The sequence below is a fragment of the Bombus vancouverensis genome, chromosome 6 (genome assembly GCF_051014615.1).
Source record: "Bombus vancouverensis nearcticus chromosome 6, iyBomVanc1_principal, whole genome shotgun sequence".
Taxonomy (NCBI): Eukaryota; Metazoa; Arthropoda; class Insecta; order Hymenoptera; family Apidae; genus Bombus; species Bombus vancouverensis.
The window spans coordinates 11,968,903-11,994,357 of record NC_134916.1 but is presented as its reverse complement, the minus strand read 5'-3'; the positions used below and the strand labels follow the sequence as shown (position 1 = coordinate 11,994,357).

At 39.0% G+C, this 25,455-nt stretch overlaps 3 protein-coding genes and 1 long non-coding RNA gene across 12 annotated transcripts in view; 2 read left to right on the top strand and 2 right to left on the bottom strand.

Annotated features, from left to right (window-relative positions):
• Trpgamma (Transient receptor potential cation channel gamma) overlaps positions 1-15,382 on the bottom strand; it is a 98,819-nt gene extending 83,437 nt beyond the window's left edge. For 2 of the 7 annotated variants that reach the window (XM_076619241.1, XM_076619240.1), the window contains exon 1: positions 12,060-12,521. The gene's annotated coding sequence lies outside the window, so the exon portion shown is untranslated. Of the gene's footprint in view, positions 1-12,059; positions 12,523-15,030 lie in introns of those variants that run through there. The other 5 variants (XM_033331898.2, XM_076619243.1, XM_033331900.2 and 2 more) reach the window with 4 other exon arrangements.
• A 40-nt stretch (positions 15,383-15,422) lies between these two features.
• gkt (tyrosyl-DNA phosphodiesterase glaikit) lies at positions 15,423-18,211 on the top strand. 2 transcript variants are annotated; one of them, XM_033331906.2, is made up of 6 exons: positions 15,423-15,606; positions 15,683-15,766; positions 15,845-16,949; positions 17,043-17,585; positions 17,656-17,860; positions 17,928-18,211. In XM_033331906.2, exons 1-6 carry the CDS (start codon positions 15,582-15,584, stop codon positions 18,057-18,059), a joined length of 2,094 nt encoding a protein of 697 aa, XP_033187797.2. In that variant the 5' UTR covers positions 15,423-15,581; the 3' UTR covers positions 18,060-18,211. The 2 variants fall into 2 exon arrangements, with proteins under 2 accessions (XP_033187797.2, XP_076475365.1); XM_076619250.1 differs by having other exon boundaries at positions 15,425-15,606; positions 15,664-15,766.
• Positions 18,212-20,475: 2,264 nt separating this feature from the next.
• LOC117155678 (uncharacterized) lies at positions 20,476-25,397 on the bottom strand. Of its 2 annotated transcripts, XR_004463967.2 has the most exons (5): positions 25,259-25,397; positions 23,139-23,542; positions 21,958-23,047; positions 21,363-21,864; positions 20,476-21,139 (listed from the first exon to the last, which is right to left on the bottom strand). It is a non-coding gene; the product is annotated as an uncharacterized LOC117155678 (long non-coding RNA). The 2 variants fall into 2 exon arrangements; XR_013058625.1 differs by having other exon boundaries at positions 21,363-23,047.
• On the top strand, positions 20,961-25,234 carry LOC117155674 (protein THEM6). The gene is made up of 4 exons (XM_033331914.2): positions 20,961-21,120; positions 22,105-22,319; positions 22,792-22,977; positions 23,135-25,234. Exons 1-4 carry the CDS (start codon positions 20,961-20,963, stop codon positions 23,243-23,245), a joined length of 672 nt encoding a protein of 223 aa, XP_033187805.1. The 3' UTR covers positions 23,246-25,234.
• Positions 25,398-25,455: the final 58 nt, after the last annotated feature.

The following is a 25,455-nucleotide window of genomic DNA, read 5'->3' as shown; positions in this document are numbered from 1 at the left end:
TGCTTGATAAAAGAGATGTTTCTAGCAAAAGAGCCGCAGGAAACGTTGTTAAAGGAATTCTTCATTCTGTTCGTCCAAACTTCGTTTAATTAATGGTCGAGATCAGGGCGATCGATAACGAGATAGAAGAATAAACTTGGACAAGACATGCACGAGGTATTTGTATCCTCACCTTGCGAATAAAAAGCGTTCACAATATCACGTATTTCGCTATCCATTTATATGTGATTCTACGCACAAAAATAATCAAAAAACGTAGAATAGCCTTTTCTCACTTAATTAAGGATTACCTTGGTACATGCGTGACTGATAAATTCTCAAATTTAATTTTCTCGGAAACGAAACACCACTACGGAAAACAAAATGTTACTCTATACTTTCAACTTATTTCTGTATGTAGAATCACCATCTATAGTACTACGGGTTAGGTATACGGGACACCCTGTAGACAAACTTTCCACCTAGAACGATTCCAGACGTGATTAAAATCGTACGGTTTGCATTGATTAAACTTCGACTCTTGATCTTCTCATTATCGGAGCCGAAGGTCGGAGGAAAAAGCCGGAATGCGTACTCATTTTCAAACATTCCACGAATAGTTTTCGATACTCTGGGCCGTCCCTGCACGCTCGTTGAATTTTCTATTCACATTACTGATGAGACATGGCAACGGATATTTTCTGGAATTCCGAACAAACAAGATTCCATGTTTCACGAGTATGTTTCACGAGTATGTTTCACGAGTATATTTCACGAAGACGTATTCCGCTTCTTCGAGTCCTTGGTTCCCTTGTTCTACGCTCGTGGGACCCCCTGGTGCTATCCTGGCACATCCATAAATACACGCACGCAATACGTGTGCACATTTATCCGATTCTTCGAGTATACCAGAGACAGAAACTAATGCAGGATTTTCATTTCCTATATCTGTTTGCACGTAGAGATTTTCAAACGAACAATGTAACAAAACTTTGACGAACGCTGAACGAACAATTGAGTATCGTTTTTGTCGGTGTCAAACGGAAACGAAGAAGCGTGTGCGTTTGAGTAAGTTGAAAAATAAAATGGGAAAAGACTTGCTGAAAATCTTCGCATCGCTACAGTCCACTTGGTAACAAACGAGCGACGCATGCAACCGGAAATGGTGCTTTCTGCACTGCTGGCACGAGAATAAGGATAAATCGTGGTTCATATTGGCGCGTGTGAATTTCAGGGAACTTTACAATGGAAGATCAATAAGATATTTAAATATCTCCAGCTGACTTGAAATTGAAAAATATTTGGCAACAAATTACGATATATCGTGTCACGTACATTTATATACATTCTATCGAACTGATGCGAATTTAGGAGAAAAATTGTGAATACAGTAGAATCTTCTTTACCGAAGCAGCCGTTATCTGGACGTTTTATTGTCTCAACGGCATACTTCCTATTAGAACACGGTATGCAAATGCAGGAAAGCATTCGAACGTACGTAGAAGGCTTTTATGAATACATTACGTGTACTATAGGAAACATTTTGAAATTTCCCCAACACTGTTACGAGACTCGACTATTAAAATCATACTTAGTAGTAAAGCAAAACAAATTTAAAAATGAACATTATAAGCTATGAGATACCTATTTATTTCATTTCATTTTGCCATAAATATTAGATTAATCCAAGTGCTAAATGCTTGTTGTTATATCATATTATTATGAAAAATTCTCTTATCCAAACAGTATTGTCGCCCAATTATCATTATACAATTCGTATCACGGTGGTTCTACCATGTACGAATTTCTCATTTTAATATGGTACAACCGATGGGAAAATCGATCGCTGCGTAAACCTTGACCCCGAGAAATTCGAGAAGCGATTTATTTTTCGTTCGTCAGTGACAGCTTCACCTTTTCCGAAGATCGGTGGACCGTGTTTCCGGGACGGTTGCGCGGTCGTTTAAATTCCGAGAGCTCGTGGATCGCGGTGAAATCATCGATCGTCGCGTTCAAAGTGTATTCGGTTCGGCCTGTCCGCGGCGGAACGCGTGATCGATTGAAAGAGTAATTGCGGTTGTCTGGCTGGACTGATTCCAGAGCAACAAGTTTTGTTGCGTGCCACTGAATTGCAGTCGATGGCGATGTCTCGAAAAAACATGGGGAAAAGATATTCATGAATCAGCTAGGAATCAACACGGTGCGTCGTCGTTGATTTCACGGAAATTTCAAACGCTCGTCACCTGTCGGATTAAATACTTTAAGCTCTAAATCGCTTTGAATTCGGTTGTCCGGAATTCCGACCGAGATTATCCCGGTTCACGCGACCGAACATTGGTCGATCCCACGCTGAATCGGTAATTCAGTGACGAAGTTCGAGATGAAGCTCGCAGAATGAATAACTGCTACTAGGAAGTCGAGCTTTATAGTCAGCGTGAGAAACCGACTGCTTTAATGTTCGCTGCTGATTCTCGTTTACAGAATCGATATCGCTGCTAATGCGTCGCGATGACCATTTATCTTTAATTATTAGATAAGTGTGATACGCGTCGCATACATTTCACACTCAGCGACAACGGTGCGAAAAACGAAGACCGATAATTGCAACGAACGTTATATTATTTGCGTCTCTGGTAACAACCGATAGATAGGATTAGTCCTTTAACGAGAGAAAACTATTTAATTACAGCATTCTATTTCGAGTGGTCGACGTACCGCTCTTTAACGAAATGTTTCGTAAGAGCTTGTATTGTCTTCCTCGTAAAGTTCACTCGTTTGTTTCAATGTATTTATATAACTATAATTAATATAACTATACTTGGTTCTATACGAAGATCACAAGAGAAAAAAATAAGTTAGACTTTTCGTATTTTATTGAGGCACGACTTATTATTTAACGAAGTCTCGTTCTCATATATACGAAACTCGAATTAAATTTCTCGAAATGAAACGGGAACTCTTTTCGTCTTTGCCGATACTACATTTCCAGTTCAGGTTTGCATACAATTTCCCTTTGCCAATGCAATGCAATTATGCCTGCATCGCTGTCTGTAACAGACCTCGTTATTTGGTAGAGTCAAAGGTAATTACGGTCACCCGAATATCGCCAGCCTTTTATTTTACAAATATCCCGCTCGTAACTCCGCCCGTTCGTTTATTATTCATCGCCTTGACAATTCTCGAAGTCTTCCTTCTGACAGAAGACCGCGATGTCAATGAAAATGTTCCTTTCGAAATTTCGTCAGCACGCGGTAACGCGTGACCAGAATCGGAGAACGAACCTCGATATAACGACAAATGCAAATTGGATGATTCACCAGAGACTGATTTTAAAGTAACGCGACCAATAGAACGAGGGACGATAATAGTCTTTTATTTTCTTTCTTCTTTTTTCGATTCGATCCTACGATTCATCCACGACAAAATTCGAATCGTTCGGTCTGCTCGGCTTTAATTCAGAATCATCTCTCTGCCTCATCTCTCTCATCCATGCGTACGCGGTTTGATCGTCGACTTTAAATTTCCACGGGGGAACGCGGACTTAAACGGAGGACAGAATTTCATGAAAATTGAGAAAGTTCGGCCAAACAGCCGGAAAAGTTCCCCGACCCATCGATCCAATTCAAAACGCATTACAGCGATGTTAAGGGATTCCCGCGGCTGACGAAGGAGCAGGTCGCGGGCAACGAAGCCAGTTAAGGACACGAGCTGAAGGAAGAGCGGCGAGAGGGCTGTGAAATGGTTGGAGTGGAATCAATGAGGATGGCGTCGCTCTGGGGCGTCGACGTTTAGCTACTCGCCGGCGCTGCCGACTCCTCGCGAGATTCATCCGCATCCTCAAACATTCGACACGGAGAAGGTAAACAGAAAGGGAATTCGTTCGATTACAGCGATTACCTTATTACCCTTTCGTTGAATGGGTCGTTGATCGAGTTGGATATCGAACCGTCGTAATTCAGCCTCGACTAAAATCGAGACATTTCAAAGAAACTTTCTATTCGAGCGAATTTCATTATTTCGAGTAAAAATAACTTGGGCTCTTTTCCGAAACTCGTCCTACGGTTCGCTAACTGATAAAGTTTAGGGTACGATGGCAAACGATAGGACAGAAAGGATTCGCGATGTTGTTTAGATCGTTGCAACATTTAACTTGGTCCAAGTTCTTCCTTCAAACTCGTGCATATCCAAAGTGAAGTTGAGGAAGTTTGTTTGTAACGTGGGACAATTCTGCGTTACTAACTCGTTAAATTCATTGAAACTGTCGTTGCTGCACTGTTATTGTGTAACTAATTAGGAGAATACGAACTGTTTCTGGTAATTGGTGCTAAACATCAGGAGCACCGAGTATTCATCGAAACAAGCAAGAAGGTCTCAACGAACGTGGGTTAAATATCGTTAGTTTTGGAGTTACAAGACGCTCGAGTATGAATACAGATACCTAAGTTTATTAAAGCTTTTTGTTTGCTTATTTATCATTTCTTGCAACTTTCTGCAACACTCTGTAGATACCGGAACAGGCGGCACGGTTCTTTGAACTTGCAAATGACTAATATCGCAGTTAAATATGAATCAAGAGTTCGAGGGGGGACGAACACGCGCGACAACCTTAATAAAATGAAATAGACGAGATCGCGGTTACTCTTAGGGTTGCTCCGCGCGCAAACGTAATTGCATCTTTCGCCGCGTTAATGGATTCCATAGAAAGTTTCGCATTACTCGTGACAAGATCGGAAGGCGTCACGCGTCACGTTACATCGTACAGATCATTCTTAACGACGCATACGATTTTATCCAGAATCGTTCTTATTAAGATATGTTTAATTTTGTGTGCTAGACTAGATTGGCCGCGTGGTAGTGACACACGTATGTGAATATGAATGCGTGGAAGTATGTGTGTGCGCGGCGTCTCAAAAAAACAGGTGAATGTAATTGTTCCGTTGGCGATTTGGTATGGAAAATGGTGAGACAAAGTGCTGAGACGCGTGCAAATGTATATCGGCGAAGATCCTGGGAATCGTTTATTAAATAAATCTAAAACTATTCTAATATGAATTCTAAGTGTAACCTTAGTGTTCCTTTACTTTTATTTCGGCAATTAAGATGCACAATTCTCAACAGTTCTATAATACAATAGGATGTCCAGTACGCAAACTTTCCTCCAACCGAACGTTCTATCAACTAAACGATATTTCTTACTCGTGTCGTCCTACGATCTTGTATCTTGCCTGTTCTGTTATGATATTATGTTAAATTGAGAAATAAGTATATCTGGACTCTGTATAGCTATGGTTTATGTTGATAAATTAAAAGTAAAAGAATATCAATATTTAGCCACGTATAGCTCAGAAAGATTGGAAAGAAATTATATAATAATGCGCAATAAATTATCACTTTTTATAAAAAAAGATAGTGTCATAATTTCAGCCGTTCAATTATCCGAGAAATACGACTGTCCAATTTTAATTCGGTTAATCGAGACTCTGTAATTAGGACATTGGAAATTTTACTTCTATTGTATACAGTCGTCAACGCCGAAACAGCGGATGAATAATTTTTGTTGTCGCAAAATCGTCGATTCCAGTCTGACTGCATTCAGAAATTTATGTAACGACATAATGTAATTTGCGATCGCATGGTTTCAGAGGTCTCGACCATCTCGCTGCACGAGCGACGAATAAAATAAAATTTATAACGACGACGTGCGACGCTCGATACGATTTCCGACTGATGATCACGCGAAATTGCTACCACAAAATTAATTCATACGTGACAGCTTGTTATCGAAACATATCGTTGACCGATTATCGAGTACACGTGTATTTTCCAACACCGTGTAAAACATCGCGAAAGCGGCAGAAGTTCGCTTCAGCGGTTCAATTACCCCGTGGTTCACCGTTCACTTGCGATTTTACGCCACGCAATGATGATATTTCCCAGACCTTCCACCCAGAAAATTTAAATTTCCGTTGTAACAAACTACCCTGGCTGCTAATTTGCATACGCATCGACTGCTACCTGTAAATTGCACGCATGCAAATACATAGCTATGCGATAGATGCACGTGCGAGCACCATGACATTGAACGTACAAGTGTATCGAAGCTTCGTGTCGATATAACAGATACCACACGCGTAAGTACGTGTACCTATCCGTGTTTTACATTGTGTACACACTACTACGTACATGCGTGCGTGCTTATACGATCCGTGAGCATCTATTACGGGCATGTTGAAGCGCCGGAATTATTTCGCACTAATCGTCATCTCTGGATCATGTGACTCGTAATTTCGTAGGGCTGCAAATAAGCGGTATATGCCGCACCGTGTCAAGGACGAAGCAATCATCTTCCTGTAACCTGTATGTGGCATTTAATTTCCGGGTGCAATGGTAGACGGCGTTTTGCCATTCTGAAACGACCCCGCTGGTAGCCAGCTGTGCTCGAGAGATCGGTCAAGTGAGTTCGATCGAACTGTAACTTTCTTAAATTTCGCTTGGAAGAAAGAACGAGTAGGTACGATGGGGAAAAGTCGAGCGCGACAAAAATGTGTGCTTCGAAAACGGGAATATCGCCGTGTGCACATGCAATATACACGAGACGATTCACCGGAAGCTTTTATAGGATACGAGCACGAGAAAAATGAAAGGAAAATTGTGCCTCGTGAATACGTGTTGCTGCAATTCTAAGCAACAAATCATTTTGCTCGTTAAATTTCTTTGGGGCGACGCGTGTCGCGGTAATTTTAGAAAAGTTTGAAGGGTACCATTTCTTTATCTATCGGCGCAAGGTCTTTCGACGTTAGAGAGCGAAGCGTACCGTCGCGCGGTTAAATTATATCCCGCAGGTTTTAACCTACACGTAATAAACGATACGGTGTTCCATGGCTCAATCCTCTATCCTACGCGAAATATAGTTATTTTCGGCAACTAATCAATTATATTGCGTTTCTTCCCCTTGTGAAATCAGCCATAATATATCGCACGATAATCATTCGGTCGTATTAAACATCTATTTCCATACATCTCTACGATATTTATTACTAACGAGTTCAAGACACGTTCTCGTTAATTATATCTTCACTGCAAATAGATAGAAAAGAATTTTAAGGATCGTTCGAAAAATTCGTAACACTGTTTAATATTAAATAATTAATTCGGAAATTCTTCCTAGGTAAATATGCCCCGGCATCGTTTTATTACAGAAACGTTACCTATTTCTATCAAAATATTCGGCGCACGACGGAATATGCTCGATGCTAGTGGAAAACGGTAGTCTAGAATGACCCAAATAATTGAGCGCTCCGATAACCTCGATTCAACCGATGAAGAAGAATGAGAATAGGATAGTAAGAGTCCGGCCGAGGAATAAGGTAAGAAGATAGCAGACGAAGAAAAGGTGCTACGGTTAAAGTTCCTCTGAGTGTCCTCCCCCTCTTCTCTTTCCTCGTCTCGTCATTTCGTCATGGTATTTTAACGAGCACTTTTGTGCACGACGTTGAAAGGGAAGTCCGAAGTTGTGCCTGCTCGTTCTGTAGTCTAAAAAATTATAGTATAGCCAAATTACAGCAAATAATCGGGTATCAAAAGACAAGACGTAGGCCGAAACTGACGAAAGAAGAGATTTTATTTCAATTCGAGTACTATGTTTCAACTTTTGAATTTTACTTCAATTATTTCACAAGTATGTTCACCATGGAGGCATTTAAAAAATACAATTTTACACAATTTGTTTCACGAATTAAAGTGTTATAGATTTAGGAGCTTAAGTATACAGTTCTACATGGGTTTCTCATAATCGGCAATGTCACGAACCAAGCGATATATTGTTTTAAATTCCTACTATTTTATGCAAATGCTCTTTCCATATGGAGAATAATGTCAAAGAGAGAGACAGAGAGAGAGAGAGAGAGAGAGAGAGAGAGAGAGCAAGAAACAACGAGCCGTTCGTTTCACGATTAACTAAGCTTACATAGAATTAAACGTTGTGGATGTTGAGTTGAAAGGAAACGAGTTTCGCAAACGTAACAGCTCGACGGAGATACAGAAGAACGTAACGTGGTCAGACGACCTGGGGATATGTCGGATAAATTCGTGTAAACATGTCGTAGTCGATCAGAGCGAACGCATATCTCGAGATTGAAGTTTGTATATAAATGGACAGGCGTGTGGTCAAATAAAATATCAAAAGTTCAACTTACGCCGTAATGCTTCAAACAAACTAAAACCGGGAAAACCGAGATAAAATACATTGGGAACGTAAGGTTTCGATAAACTGGTTCGTCGTTATCGACACGATGACGGTGAAATTATCGACGAGTGCGGCTAAGGGAACGTCTTACGATTTTCTTCACAGAAATTACTTCGCAAACTTACGTCTATCGAAACCTTAAATTCCCCTCTGATGGAATTAGGCCATTGAAAACTCTATAATACGTACTTTCATAAAATTTGACTCTGGCTAGAGAAAAGTATTTGCTGGAGAAAAGTATCGGAACGATGGTACCGCAACGCGAGACAGTTCGGCCTGTTTCGTACGGTACAAATGCAAATGGCCACTTTTCCGTAAGATGGATTTGAAGTGCATCTGATTTCGATTCAAGAGTATGTCAGTTTGGGTGCGTCATTCTCTGCGACATTTTCCATTTTCAAAATTCCATTATCGCATTCAACGTGCCTCTCGACTTCTCTTGTGAAAATTTTCAGTGGCAACTTCTCCTTTCATCGATGCTTCGAATTTTAACGAGCTCGAGCTGGTTAAAAATCTACGATAATACCTGACGTCTAAAGAATGAAGAGAGAACTGTCGAAATTAACGTGATTAATTATACCATTTAAGTCTGCCGGGAAACAGAGATATGTAGGTGTACTCGATCTGTTTGTACCGAGCACAGCGAAACAATGACGGTGATTACCAAGATGAATTTATTCATGGCGTGCCGTCTTTGAGGTAGTTCATCAGACAATGGAGAGATCCTTCGGGTTAAACTCGAGATCGTGCAGGTCGATTAAGAAATGCACGCGAAGACCAGCGTAACTAGGTTTCAGGTGTTCGAACCTGTGTACTAAAACGAGAACCTTGTACTTCTTAACAAAACGAATATAATCCACGCTTTTTAAAGCATTACCGTCTTCTGCTTTGTCGATTGAGAGTTATTTACATTTACGTTCAAATTACTCTCGGTACGGAAATGTTTTTAGGAAAAAAGGAAGAAAATATCTAAAGCTACTTTATAATTGAATTTGGATGAGATGCTTCTTGTGTTTCGTAGGATTACGAACGGATGAATCCGCGTGGATTACGTAACAATTTGCCACATGGCGCAATACCGGTGCTCGCATTTCTTCCTCTCAACAAAAAATAACTCACAACCGAATGATCTATGAAAGTTGAATACACATAATTCATGTCCGCCCTGTCATACTATGTAAACAAACATTTTTGTAATCAGTACGATGTTGATCGTAATATCGTTTGGAGGCAGTAAAAGTCTGCGAGTAAGCGTTACACCGACCAAGTTCTCGCTGTGGTATTAGAATATTAAAATATTAATCCTTTTACAGTGTAAAAATATTTTTACAGTGAAAAATATTTGGGAAACTTTCACTCCAAACTTGTTTGTTGTTTTGTACAATAACTTAACAATATCTGGGTATTCGCTTTCTCTCTAACCGTTCGATGATATTAAATGTTAATTTTGTTTGAGATACAAGTTTCGAAGAAAAAAACATCGAAGGATCTTTGTTGCCTCGTGCTTAAGATCGAGAGCCACTTCACGTGAACTATCCACAACGTTTCTCCAGTTTAATGCCGGGATTCTCCAGATGGCTGGAGAATTATCGGCAGCCTATACAAAAATTAGTTGCCATTACGACCGATTATTCATGAAATGATCGAACGATCCGCTTAGAGCATTGAATGAAGATTCGAGTGTCTCTATCGAACGCGTTCCTTCTGCTTGCTTTTCTCGATGGCAACGTTTACAATGGCCACTTTCAAGTTGAAACTTTTTAACTAAAGAACCACTCCACATCCCACAATTCATCTGAAAGACTTTCCTGCGAGTGACATTTCTTCTTACGATATATCGCTTAATAAATTTCCTCGTTCACGTAACAAATTCGTATAGTCGTCGAAGAAGTTACAAGAATTAATTAATTTTTTCGCACGATAGTAAATCAGCAAGTTTTTTGATAAAATAAATGAAATTTTGCAAGTAAATTTTCTAAATTACGAGTGATCCGATTGTCTTATTTGACTTAGTATGATAAGATTGTAACAGACTAGGATACAAACTATGATTTGTGACATGTTTGTAACTTTTATACTCTGTAACGTTACCGATTGATGCATCACTGTGCAACACAGGCCAAGTTCAGTAAGAAACGCGGTATAACGTGCCCCAATATAAATTCCATTTTGTTCGTTCGATAAATACCAATTCAAATAAACAGTTCGATAAATCCACGTATGTACGACGGAAAAACGCAATCGCGAAAAAAAAATAGAAGGACGGAAATACATCTCGCGAAATGAGTCTCAAACAGAGCGGATAATTTATCGTTTAAAAAATGACCTCATATATTTATTCGAAATAGAGTGAAAGATTTGCGATTTATCGCAATCAGTTTACGAAATGATCACCTAATTCTGCATAATTTGCATTAATTAGTACCTTGATATTCTACAACGTTTGAAATTTGGGCGCCTGTGTAAATGTCGACGTCGAATTAAATTATTATATAATCACGGAGAGCAAGGATTTTCGATTATACCATAACGCGAATAATATTTTTAATCGATCGAGGATAACACGATACTGAATGGAACTTGGGACGGTATTTCATCGGAAACTACGATTTATTTTCGCATGCACGCGGCATAACACGATTCCCTTTCGCTCGTATTTCGATACACTTTCATATAAACAATGACGTATACAGTTGAAGTACAGTTTGAGTAACGAAACTTTCGTCGAATCGTTTTTCGATGCATGGACCGTATTCTTTCGATATCCGTGATTAATCGTTCCACGCTCTATAAACTTCCACGCAGTTACTACGATCCGGACAGCCTTGGCAAGACTTCATTGCTAACCGGTCAAAATTAATTAAAGTTATTCGATCACTTTAGCCCGTCATCCCCCTTACCGTAACAGTTCAATCAACACGATAGACCTTTTTTGTATCTTCCTCGTGTCAAACTTTCGTTCGTAAAATGAACAGGTTTAAAATGAAGAAAAACCGAAGAATGTAGGACGAAAGTATCGATATATTCTCCAGTCATTCTTATCGTCCATTCGATATTTTGTAAATTATTCGAGCGAAATAGAATTCACGGTATCACTTGTCTAAAAATTTTGTTTGTGATCGATGATTTATCGATAACGAGCGGACGCGAGTTCTCGAGGTGAAATGATTCGAAATTACAAAGTGTGTTGTAAAAACCCGCTCAGCTTTTCACTGCAACGTTGCAACAACGATGGATTTTAAACTTTCTCTTCTTTCGGAAAACTTCGTTCTCGTTATAAATCTTGCTTACGAATTTTATACTTTAAAACTTTTGAAACTCGCATCAATTTGTTGCGTATTCTAAATGAAGGGTATCCGCGTTTTCGAAACTTGACATCGGCATGATCCGAAAATGACAAGCAATACCGAGGTTGAGAGGAACGTTCTCACTACCGAATCGCTACGTCTTTCATGCTCTGAATGATAATTTTGTTAAAATTTCCGTACCATGTCGAGTTCCGTCGTATCGTGGAATTCAATTCATTATGGTCTCAACGTTACCATTCGGAGTTGCCTCGTCGTTCCTCGAGTTTCGAGAAAAGAGAAAAAAGGAAAAAAAAAAAGAATACAACAACGATAACCTGTCGCTGCGACGGCCAATACACTAAACGTATCATAGACTTTCGATCCAACTACTTTAAAAGTTTCTCAATGTACAATAGGAAGGGCGCGTAAACAAGCGTACAATAACACGATCGAAAATAACGAATGATTCACGAGGCGACTTCCGTTTGGCTCGCGCGAAACCGACTGTTAACGACGAATCGGTAGTATAACGGTGTAAATAAAGCGACCTTGACTTTCTGGCATTTCCGGGCAGCGATGGATCTTGATTGCTTTCTGAGTGCCTCCAGAGGAAACCGCTTTCCGCAGGATGCGTTCCAGCCGACTCCACCACGGCACCACTTCTAACTTACACTGCAGTTCACGTGATCGATGCGAGGGAATCACTGTTCGACGCGGGTAGATCACACGGTCACGCGACGCCTGGATCAACGCGGTTCTAACCGGGGCCACCGGTAACCGCAATCTTTGAATGAAAATCGACGATAAAGCGCCAACACGTGGCTAAGACGTACAATATCGGAGTACCGAGAGTTAAGATTCATTCGCGAGACAGAGACGGTGATTAAGTGACAATTAAAGACAACGAAAGTCACTGACACGAGATCCGGCGTGAACACGCGAAAGTCACGACGGATGAATCGCTCGCGGCGCGGTCTGGGCGGTGACTGAGCGGACCGAGGCGTCTCGACGCACGGCGTCTCTCCCACCCCTCTCTCCACATCCTGCAAGCCTGACGGATACCACTTTTCGGTTGCTCCGTCGTTCGCCCCTGCCTTTGCCGCGTGACATTCGACGGTGTTGTGTTGTTATTTATTGGTACCGAAGTACATTCGACGCACTCGTCGCGAGACTCGTTCGTGTCTCGATGCGTGTTTAATGGTAGTTTTAAAGCAGACTATCCCTTCGTCTCTTGATGTCCATTTTCAACGAACGTAATAGAAAATGGATAAAAATGATGCGCGTGAGAACCGAACGACCGACGATAAAGACTATGACTAGCGCTTCACCGCGTTTTTTACGAGGGTACGTACATATATCGATGTTTCTCGCTAGCTATTAACCCCTGAGAAGGTATCTTGTTATCACGTAATATTGTTAAATATTTGATTAATAATTTGCATCGAAGTTGTGACAATACGAAGGTGAAATTACGAATCTGAAGTTTTCCGATCTCGTTTCAATAATATGTAACTACGCCAATGATATTGCGAATAAGGTTGATTTTTTAACCGGTTCCCGTTCACGCGTTCAAGCACTTCATTACAACGGTTAATTTGTAAGAATTTAATCTCATTCTTATTCGGACACTTACTGACGGTTTTTCTCGGGTTTTCGCTTCGACTTCTGTATCTATCCACGGCCTTCTTTTATTTCATTGTATCTTTATTGTATAATTTCTGTTTTATTTCATTCTTTATTACATTATTGTATTTTATTTTATTCTATTCTATTATTTTTCTATCTTTACTTTGAATGTGTATTTTTGGTAAACCTATGGCCGTTTATTATTACAATATATAAAAATATATAAAACGAAAATTGCAGTAGAAAGTGGAGAATCAAGGGAAAAAGCTTCAGTTCGCTGCACCGCCACGGCGCCGTACGAATCGTGAACAAGTTTCAACTGGAACTTGATAACTATCGAATCTGACGGTAGATAATCCAATCTTCGCTTATCCTGCCGCTCCTTTCTTGGCTCTTTCCTCCTAAAAAAAGGTCGACAGTCGTCGTCGTATTTTCTGAATAAGCTTGTCCTCGTTCGTTCACTCGTTAATTCCACCTGCACTGCTTTTAAGAACGTCCTGTTTCCCGTGTTGGGAATAGAATTTCGCAAAATATTCAGAAGAATCCATGTTACAGAAGTCAGGATATTCGCATGCAAGTATTGACTGGAAATAATGTACTGTCTAACGAATATAAAACGTTCGACGAGGAATCGATTCGACGTGAGTGTTGGCTTCTCGACGTCGAAGCGCCTTCCAATTACTCTCCACTTGATCGAGCCATAATCCAAGAAGCAAACGTTTCTAGAAACAATTACGACTAAAGGAGCAAGCTGTTAATTTCGCCGAGCTGACTGTTCGTCTTCCTGGTGACTTACGAACGAATTGCTTGTATTTTGACGTCGGAAACGTTTCCTATTTCGCTCATTCGATTTATCACCGTGAACGTCGTCTCGAAACGTAAGCGACTCGAAACGAAGGATAAGCTATTTACTTTGATAAAGTATACAACTAATTTAGAGTGTTTTAACAGCTTGTACAATATACGGTAGATATTCGATAAAAATACTATCTTTTTGAATAAAATTGTACGCTCTATGTACTTCGTACCAAATTATTTTAAGTATACTATTCTTTAATATCTTCAAGTAAAAGAAGCTGTTATTGATCACATAGATACGTTTAGAACTGAAGTTTAAATGTTAATTCATCTGAAGAACTTTTGACAAGGTATATAAGTACATTTGTTGAAAAAGTCCAACTTCTTTTGAGAAGATCACCTACTTTTATCGTGATCTGTTTTTAAAATATCCACTTTCCCATTTTTTAATCAAACGATGCAAATTTTTCGACGCTTCCCCAGTGACGTGTTTTTGTTTAATATTTTCCCCAGACAAATCATCTTTGTGCGCGGGACGTCGGTTGAAAAACATTCCACCCCCTGGCGGCGACTTTAATTTAATCATTCCAATACCAGTGGCGCCCTGTAAATTATGCGCATACATATTAAGCGGACCGATTTTTAAGACCGTTATCCCGATTCTTTCCGCGGCTATTAATTGTTCTTGGGAAAAATGGAAATTCGTCTTCGCAATTTGTTTCTAAGGGGCGCTCGCCGAGCGTCGAGCGCCGCTGAGATGCGGTCGGTAAGTTTCCTCGTTGAAACTTAACTCTGGTGCTCGACGCTGCATCGGTTAAGGACGCGGTGTTACGCGTCGAGACGTTGTTAATCGTCCCCCGTCTACTACGTCTTTCGTTCTCCTTCACCACTTGCTTTCCTTCGATCGTTTTATTGAGACTCGCTTTCTAACATTTCGTATCGCATTTAAGATGCTATTTCTCAATGTCGCGTTTGAGACGTATTAATTGCACCGATGTAAATCGCTTTCCAACAACGATTCATTTTGTTGTACTTTATATCGATGTTATTAATGTCCTAACTTTATATTGATACTAAATGAGTTTATTAAATTACCTTTCTCGTTCCTTATCCCTTTGTTCGATGATGTTTGGAAATATTTTACAGCAGATTACAGATCGATTGTATGAAATATTGCCAATCAGCGATTGTGTTGAATATTGTACATCGTGTTGTATGTCTTCCATCTTGATTAATGAAATTGGCGCCCATTGAAGTTCATATGGCATATCATTATTTAACAATGAGGATTAATTAAATAATACTAAATATTCGTGTCGTCTCATCCTGGTATAAACTAGTGAATGTAATTTAAATGAGTAATGTTGACAATTTATATGGTTTTACGTTGACTTTCACATGTTTTTAAAACCACGTTTTTAAGACGCGCCGACGTGAAGAAGTTTAGATCGAAACTAATTTCAATTCGAACTACACTTACGCCATGTCGATTACAGTGCCATCTGCTCGTTCTCGTCAATAATTTGAAATAGAAGTTGGTCGGATACGGAACAAATTGTGATAGTATTACGCGTTATTGTTTTATATAACATTTAAAGGATAACTTCTTCGTACTATCATCTTTGCAAACTAAATAATATCACGAAATGGCTACAAGTTTTATGAACAATGGTAAGCATACATCAACTGGTTTTAAGGTTAAGATTTAATTTCGTGCAATTTAAAAAGTTGCACTGTTTTGTGCAAGTTTCAGTCAAGAAGCAATGCCCTTACATGGAAAAATGCTATCGCAAGAATCCAATTCATTTCAACGAGATGTCACATCCACACTGTAAGTTTTATATGTTTCTTGTCAGTCTTATCTTAAGTATTCAACCGTGATCGAAGAAAAACATATGATCTGTTTCAGTGGAAAAAATTGTAGTAAATCAGTTAGAAGGCGAAATACGAGTTCCCGAGGAACTTAATTTTGAGTGTTCTGATCGTTGTCTTTTGAAAGACCAATTAAAGATCTTGCAGATTGTATTAAGAAAAAACAGAAATAGTGATGGAAGCAGTTCTTCAAACATAGCATCAAACTCCAAAATAAATGCTGAGAGTCCAAAAGTCACTAACGGAAAACCAGTTTCTGAAACTTTAAAGGATAAAGTGGAAAAACATAAACAACTAACGATTCAGAGAAGAGAAAATAAGTTGAAAAATATGGATGAAGAAGCAGAGGCACTTTTTATGTCTTCTAATGAAAAAGATAATCAGAGAAAAGTTTCCAAGATGAAAGAAGAATTGGATAATCTGAAGATAACCGAAAAATCTATGCACAAATCTAGCTCGCAAGATAAAAAGAGAGATAGTAGTATCTTTGGTGACAATGATAAGGAAAGGAAGAAATCAAAGTTAAATCATACTAGACAGGTACAAGAGTGCAGTCAAGATACAAATAATAGTTCAGAAAATATGGAAAGTTCTAGTGTTTCGAAAGGCACATCTTTGATAGAAAGATTTGAATTATGCAATTCTATAAAATCTAGGAGCGAAGTCAGAGAGAGAGCAATTAAAATGATGAAACAACAAGGATTTGAAGTATCCGTGGTAGAACCAGGAAATTTTGGTATGAAATATGCCTTATCAGCTCCATATCACTTATTTCTTACAAGAATCCAAAAATCAAAAGAAACATATAATCAACAATTTTCTATAACATTTCCTGAGATCTTAGACATTAGTTTAGGGGAAATTGTAAAAAGTTTGCATATTAATTTTATGGTTGATGTTGGGTGGTTATGTTTGCAATATTTATTGGCTGGACAACGCACAGATATGTCTATTTTATTTGGAACAAGAGTGGATGAAGAAAAGTTAAGCTTGAATATCACTATGATACCTGTGTGGATGCCAACAAAGTTTGGTTGTCATCATACTAAAGTCATGATCCTGAAATACAAAGATGATGGAATACGGGTTGTGGTTTCCACCGCAAATCTATATTCGGATGATTGGGAGAATAGAACACAAGGGTTGGTTAAATAATTTTAGAAGTTATTTTGTGCTTGTTTTAAGAAGAAGAGTTGTTTTAATCGATAAACAGTTGCTTCAATGTTGTTGATCAGAGTTTGGATATCGCCACATCTTCCACTGCTGGCAGAATCTGCAAACCCCAGTGATGGAGAATCACCAACAGGATTCAAGAGGGATTTAGAACGTTACTTGCATAAATACGAACAACCAGCTTTAACAGAATGGATTTCTGCTGTGAAAAGAGCAAATTTTTCTTCAGTAAATGTATTCTTTGTGGCATCTGTTCCTGGGAGACACACAGGTGTGGAATATGATTATTGGGGTTATAGAAAATTAGGTCACGTTCTTTCTAAACATGCAAAACTACCTCCTGATGCACCACAGTGGACATTAGTTGCTCAGAGTTCAAGTATTGGTAGCTTAGGTCCTAATTATGAAAGTTGGATTCAGAAGGAGATAATATCTTCGATGTCAAAGGAAAATCCACCAGGTTTGAAGAGCTGCCCGAACTTTCGGTTCATTTATCCATCTTTAAACAATTATAAACAAAGTTTTGATTGTCAAGTTGGATCTTGTTGTTTGCCATACAGTATTCAAACACATTCTAAACAAGAATGGGTAGAATCCTATATGTAGTAAGTTCTTAATTTTTATTTATATATTTCTATTTATATATGTACATACTGTACATATAAAATATTTCAGCCAGTGGAAAGCTACACGAACCGCTAGAGATAAAGCAATACCTCATATAAAAACATACACAAGAATTTCGCCTAATTTAGAAAAGATTCCTTGGTTCGTTCTTACTAGTGCTAATTTAAGTAAAGCCGCATGGGGAATGGTCAGAAAGGACTCCCATCATATTTTGAATTACGAAGCAGGCGTTATATTTATTCCGCACTTCGTTGTACGTAAACGTATTCTTATTTATATATCCTTTATACACGTTTCAAGTATACATCATCTTTTTACAGACTGGATCAACTACGTTTCCTATCAAAAAAGAAGAAGCTGGTGTTCCAGTTTTCCCTATTCCATACGATCTACCTCTAACTCGGTACGGGAGTGGGGATAAACCATTTGTTACTGAATTTTTTTCTAGCTAGTAATATCTGAAAATCGAAGAATACTATAACATGAAAATTACATGTATTTATTCTTTTCTATATTTTTCGTTAAGCAGGGTATCAAACAGAACATTATTGTACAAATGATTTTTTTTAGAATAAACATGATAATAATTGCTTTGATACACATATATGTTAACTTGGCATTACAAAAGAAGAAGAGAACTACACTTTATTTGCTTCACGAGTTGCTTTTCGTCGTCCCATTGCGAACATAGTTTAGAATGTAATGTAATGGTTCTATAAAGCTTCTGGTAGGCTAATAGAAATTTTACGACGTCTGAAATTCCCACGTCGTACGTGAGATATTTATTGATTAGCTCATGATTCGTGCCGATTTCGTGATTGTTCGTTCGTGGATCACGCGTTTTCCATAAAACATCAGCAGGAAAGCGTTTCCTGACCACCACCTTTTCGACGTAACATCGTATTGCTTGTGCATGCCCCGCCTTCAAACAACGTTTGACGAAGCTTTGCTTGTTCTTTTTCCCGTATCAATTACATATAGTTGGCATACGTTGATTTCGTAAGACGAGGTCACACAAGGTAGAGAAACGAACTCTTTATATTCCTTAAGAAATTTACTAAAAAAAAAAAGAATAGCAGAAAAAGATTTACATATGAAAGATTAAACATTCTATTTAGGAGTGATCTTTTGACGAAGAAAGTAAATAAAACATAAAATGCTACAAAAGGAAGATTCATGGTGGAAGTCATCGTTTGAATTATCCGTGATTTTAATATGTCATAAATTATAGTATATTCATAATTACATTCGACGGTGACGTCGATACATACTTATATTGTATACACTTTTGTGCCATATTAATAAACAAATTTTAGGTGAGTTTTTAATTCATAGAAACGAGAAAAAAAGGAGGAAGATTCATTATTCTAGATAGATCGTGATGATTTAACATTATATTTGTTCCTTAGTGTCCTATAATTATTACACTTTATTAATATAGATATTGGGAAAATTGCGTCGATACGCTTCGTTCTTTTTTTACATAGATATAATCAATATGATTTAGCAATAAATATATCAGAAAACCTCGCTTATCTCCTTAATCAGCGAGTTGTAAGACTGTCAAAGTTCAAGGATATTGTATATTTCAGACAATTTCCTTGTTACTTTGTACCTGTCTTCTACAAAATCCACTATATAGAACCTTATAATTTCTTTTCGCTTTCAAAACTGAAGATTTCAATCTACAACCTTTGAATTAATCGTGAAGAAGAACCGTTTCAAAGAAACCAGTTTACGCTATGATTTTCAAATTTATATTTTACTCCCTGTAAAAGCAGAGGCGTTCAAAATGGCAAGATTAGCGTCATCCTGGCATAACACACACTTGTACTTCGGTTTGCCATTAAGAAAAGCGCCAAGGATTTTGACGTCAACGCGCAACGAGGTGTCGCCTCCCACTAGGAACCAGCATCATGGTTGGAAGTCCTCGGCGCAGATGCGACTTCTGGAAAGGGACGTTCCGGCGCCTGTGACGCCGACGACGACATCGAACCCGGGAACGCGTTGATCAGCAGTTTGTGAGATGTCGTCGACTCGAACGCATACTCCTTAGCTCTGTACTTGTGTACGTGTGTTCCTTGTGTGCGTGCGTGTATAAGTAGACAAGCATGTGCAGATTCGTGTTGCCGTGAATAGTCAGGCACAGGACAGTCATCGGGCGTCCGCGGCGATTCCACCTGACAGACTGCCGCTAGGTAGGTCGAAGCGAGCATCGATACGAAAGCTAGTGAGCGCTTAAACGTCGGAAGCTTAAACACCGATCTGAATAATAAGAATCTTGTGATATAGAAGAACCATCATCAATTGAGAAAACACCTTCGATTTCGGAAGAAGCAATACCGCAATGACGCATTGCGAACCTCGACGGAGAAGACCGACGTTTCGGGACAATATTTTGGAAGAGCGTGGCCAATGAAAACGTGCTTCGCGTGACAATCGTACAACCTCTCGAAGGGGAAAGTATCGAAAGTAGCTTTCGCTGGGAATTTTGAATTGTCTCCACGGTATATTCGTACTACCAGAAATTCTACGTTTAAACGTTACATCGACATGGTGTCGTTGTTGCACGGTTGCGATTCGTCACCGTTCCGTTTATTCATCGGCGTACAACGATCAGCAACGTTGCAAGACGCGCGCGGTTCATCGGATGCCTATTTTTGATGTGCTGCTTATTCGTCAACGATCCCCTGCCACTTGGCAGGAAAGCATCGCGTGATCATACCAAACGCGTATTCCCAATATTTACACTGTTAATTAGTGAGTGCACATTTCGGACATTTTATTACTTTGTTAGTTTACAAAGTGCTTCGCCTGCCGAGTTCTTCCGCAGAGTGATCGTTGTCAAGAAGGAGATAACCAAATCACTGTCTTGTTTTTGTCTCTTATTATTGAACATTTGCATCCTAGCACGACTCGAGTGGAATATTCCATGTGCACGATTACAATGAGAAACGCACTCCATGGAAACATGACACTCGATACTTTTTGTCTGAGTATTTAAATGGTAATGCTTCTGGCATTTCAGGTCCGAGGTGCTTCGTATATAAAAGAACGCCGGACACGGGCTGCATTATCTCTTGATGCGTTCAATGGTCGTCCGGCATGTACCGATATATTTGGAACTAAGGTTGATCGTCATGGTGCGTCGATCCACCTACGATCCTTTGACATGCTAATCGAGCAACTTGGCTTTTCATCGGCGAGAAGCGAGCCAGGAAACGCAGTCAGAATCGACGACGAATCGATAAAGTGGAGTGTGGCTTCCCGACGGTGGAGGAATTCCAAAGCCTGACCACGCGGGGATCATACTCCTGTTCGAATTTGAGGACGTGCGAATCGCAAACTTAATCATGATGATAACCTGCTGGGTGTTGGCTGGTGTATTTGGAGCTATCGTGCTGCTCTATAACCTAGTAGAAGTTCACTATTTCTTGCGTATGTGCTTGACCGTGTTCCTTGCACGTTTCTGCAAGAAGAAGGTTCATATCCTCGATGAGACCACCGTTTACGGTACGTTGTCTGCTTAACCCTGAATGAGATTAGAAATAACGATGATTAACGATTTGATGTTAAATCGTGTATAATGCTGCCTCGTTCAAGCTAGTATTATCGATAGGACGTAACCGAAACGTTATTTAAGAATATAGAGATTCCATGAAAATGCATTTCATGGATCTTTGTGGCTACGTAAGTCCAGAATCCTTACAATTTACTGACTTATCTTGGGCTCATTCGCGTAAACCTTGACCTACCATGCGCGATCAGTTGGCCGGTCGGTTGCTCGTGTCGCAAATCCGTACGAGTATTGATTGTGCAGTACTGTGCTGCGAAATTCTACAAAGCTGGACCAACAGATCGAAATGTAAACGACGTAAATTTTGCAACGTGTTTTATCAGTATGCGTCTTTTCTGTCAGTAGCGTTCTCATCCTATACACGGTGGTCTGAATTCCAGAAATTACCTACGAAAGAACATACACTTTTATCAGGACTTACATGACACGTGGGACAAACAAAGAATATTAAACTCTCGGGATACTTAATATGCTTATTATATTCCAGCAAATACTGATCTTTTATTTATCTGTCCTTGCAGCAACTCGACTCAAACAACTTTTTCATCATTCTCTGTTCCATATCTTTCATCTTATCTTCTTAAACCTCTAAGTAATTGTTTTTAATCGTATTAGTTAAATCAGAAAAGTATTCTTTTAATCGGAGGCACGATATGCGATTGCGGTTAGTTATTATTCGGCTGAAATCACGCATCTTTAATTCTCTTGACCGTCATGGAAAATCGCAACGTACGTTTCGCAATTGTGTGTCAAATACAATTCATGACACCAACCTTCGAAAATTGCTATTTAACTTCAACTTTAACCTTTTGGTCTTTGAAACATACATAATAAAAGAATAATCATCGTTTATCTCATTCTATTTACTCTCGCGGCTGTACTAATTTACTTTTCTAGTTGTATTAGTTTACTTTTCGCAGGTATTTGCACGACAACGGACGTGGACACATTACTTTATCACATGAACAATGCGAGATATCTTCGCGAGATCGATTTCGCCAGGGCGGATTTTTACGAAAGGACCAGCCTCTATCGCGAGATCTGTTCGCAAGGATCGGGTGTCGTACAAGGAGCGTCGACCATTCGTTATCGCCGCTTCCTGAAACCTCTGTCCATCTACAAAATAACTTCTAAGGTATGTGAGTTTGATCACGTAAAATCGTATTACACAGTCACGTTCGTTGTTCTCTGTCTGATCGACTTGAGAAACCATAGAAAACTTTTACGATTCTTCGACACAGAGATCTCGGTATCCGGTCGATTATCAACATTTGTTCTCGGTAACTTCTAGGAAAACCGATAAGACCGAGAAGGAAACGAACTTGTTGACACTTAGTGTGCAAATCGTTGCTGGTACTATTTTAGAGAGTCGAAGCTGTCCAAGTGTTCGCCACTATAGTTTTGTATGCACTCCGATGATCATATGACGCATTGTATCCAAAATGTATTCTCGCTATCACTTTTATCATGGTGCAAGTGGAATATCAAATCAAAACCGGTTACACTTTTCCATTATAAAGGAGAAGAGTTAATTGCGCCCATAAGGTTGTTACAAGTAACTTTGCCTATTTAACTATTCGATGTTTTCGTGGCATGTATCCTTGCAGATAATATATTGGGATGAGAAGTCCGTATTCATGGAACATCGGTTCATCACTCCCAGCGACGGATTCGTCAGGGCCATCGCGATGTGCAGACAAAGGCTTTTGGATTGTAGCGCCGAGGCTGTGATCGGTTCCCTTATGGAACGAGGCGTCAAGCAGAACGGTAACGTGGAGGCGGGTGTAACTCAGGTAAAATTTTCTACACTTTTTAACGAATTTTCAGTTTCTCCTTCATCATAAATAAGAAAACCTAAAATCTCTGAAAGAGTAATTACAATTGATTACATTAATCTAAATAATTTGTCTGGAGTGCAAATATATATATTAATTAACATGCATGTTATAGATACCTCATGTCCGACCGCAGATGCCACCGGAAGTCGCCAGGTGGTTGGAAAGTAACGAAATTTCTTCGGCGATGCTTCGTCAGAGCTCAGCAGCAACGACGAATTGCTGACAAAAGGAGGATACGGCGTCCTCCGCAAATGGCGCCGTGTCCACTTCCGTCTATTCGACTACGACCGTGTAAGGTCGAAGATTCGATCGATGCCAGCTTTCGTTGGTCGTGAACGCATTCATGGAATCTTCCAGTAGTTACTTTCTTGTTCGAACGACGCGCGTGATAACGTCGAATCAATTTTTTTGGTGAACAAATTACGAGTTAAGTTTGAAGCTTTTATCGATTGTATTCCCGATGGTTCGGTTGAGAATTGAGGTGAATGATCGGGCAGCTTAAAAGTTGATGCTTGTCTACCTAAAAATTGGCTCAGCGTTATTTGCAACGTAATTCGGATGCGTAATCGTATATATGTATCCAATGCCAAAGAAAAAAGAAACTCTTTCGGATCGATGAGAAACAGAAATCTACAGTACAAAGGCCAAACAGAGACGCGGAAATTATTTTACTAGGCAATGGTATATACGTGACTATCGGACAAGATGTGTTTAAATTCCTCATGCGTGCGGGGAGGAACTTGCTAACAAACCGTTTGATATGCCAATGAATTCAATGACTTTGAGAATAATTTACCAAAAGTCTTACTAGCAACCGTGGAACGGATTGCTAGAAGGATAAGGTCACAGATTGTAGATCGATTACATCCACTTCAAAGGAGCTTCCGAAATTAAAAAGAGCACCGTTTGTTAAATATTCTCCGTTGAAAGTAATCGCGAGACGCGTGGTGTTATTTACATTTTTTATTATAATATATATTATACATGTATATATATATACGTATGTATATAAATATATATGTATGTATATATAAATATATATGTATGTATATAAAAAAAATATATATATATATAAATTAGCGACTGGCGCCGGTAATGATTTCCACGAGAAAACAATGTAGAATTCTCCCGAGGAGCTGCTTTGCTGCAGGATGGTAGAGATAGAACAACAATATATTTACAAGCTCGTTAAGCGGCGAATGTTTATACCTCTATAACGTATTACAGGTGCCTTCACATAAATCATGGTGGATATTCGCGCGCCTGCGATTGTCGAGCACTCAGACTGTGACATTCGCTTATCGATATGGTTACCGTGTTTGCCATACATCAGTTCGTTGTGATTCTATTATAAATTTCACTTGCTTGTTATTATTATGTTTTTAGTAATATATAGAATACCCGCGAAATTGCGAGTTAGTTGTAAGCGGCTCGCATATGATCGATTTGTTGAAATCCTTATATACAATCCTTATTACCGACGCCATTTGCATGGGTGAATCCATAAAGTATATCCCATTTGAATTTCGAAATAAATTGGTATCCGTAGTATGGTTATTAAGTAGCCGATGACGTAGCGAGTCTTTAACAGCTAAATAGCATTGTGCACGTACTATGCGTGAAAACGTTATTATAATTCTAGATGATAATAATGTCATTTTTGTCACATAATACTATGTTGGATCATGTCGTTGAAAATACCATTACCCAGGAGTAAGAATAAATATTCCTTAGATGGCTAATGTTTCTTCGTTGGAAAGCACATATTATTTTCTTCTTTATTGTTCAGAACGATTTCGATCGAAACGATATAGTAATTGTTGACGATACAAGAATTTGGCAACGGAAGTTGAATCGAAAATTTTGTAATTTAAAAAAGAGGTCACGCAATGCATGCATGTCGCGTTGAATATTTCACGTAAAGTTCACGACTTTGTGTACTTAATTTTCATATAATATATAGTTAAGGCATTCACACGTTCACGGCTAATGCGTCCGAGCAATGATATAATGATATATAAAAAGAATAGCATATATATTTTTAGAAATCGTATCTACTCGGTTTTCTGAATTAAACGCGGCATCATTTTTATGAAGATTATGCTGACTAGTGCAGCCAAAGAATATTCATTTCCATCCACACCAGTTAATTCAGTTTGTATATAGTTTATATAAGAATTGTTGATATATATGCATAGTCTCTTAAATCATATTAATCGTTGATTCATTGACTCACCTATTTATTCATTTGCTACGATCATCAACAATTGATCGATTAAATTCTCACAACGAGCCATCGAGTTGTCATCTGTTCACAATTATAAAATCACTATAATAAAAGAGGACAGAATATCATAATCTTCGAAATATTGGGCGTTCGTTATCGTCTTTGACCGCGTGGAATGCTTCCGTACATGCGACGAGCAAGCACCG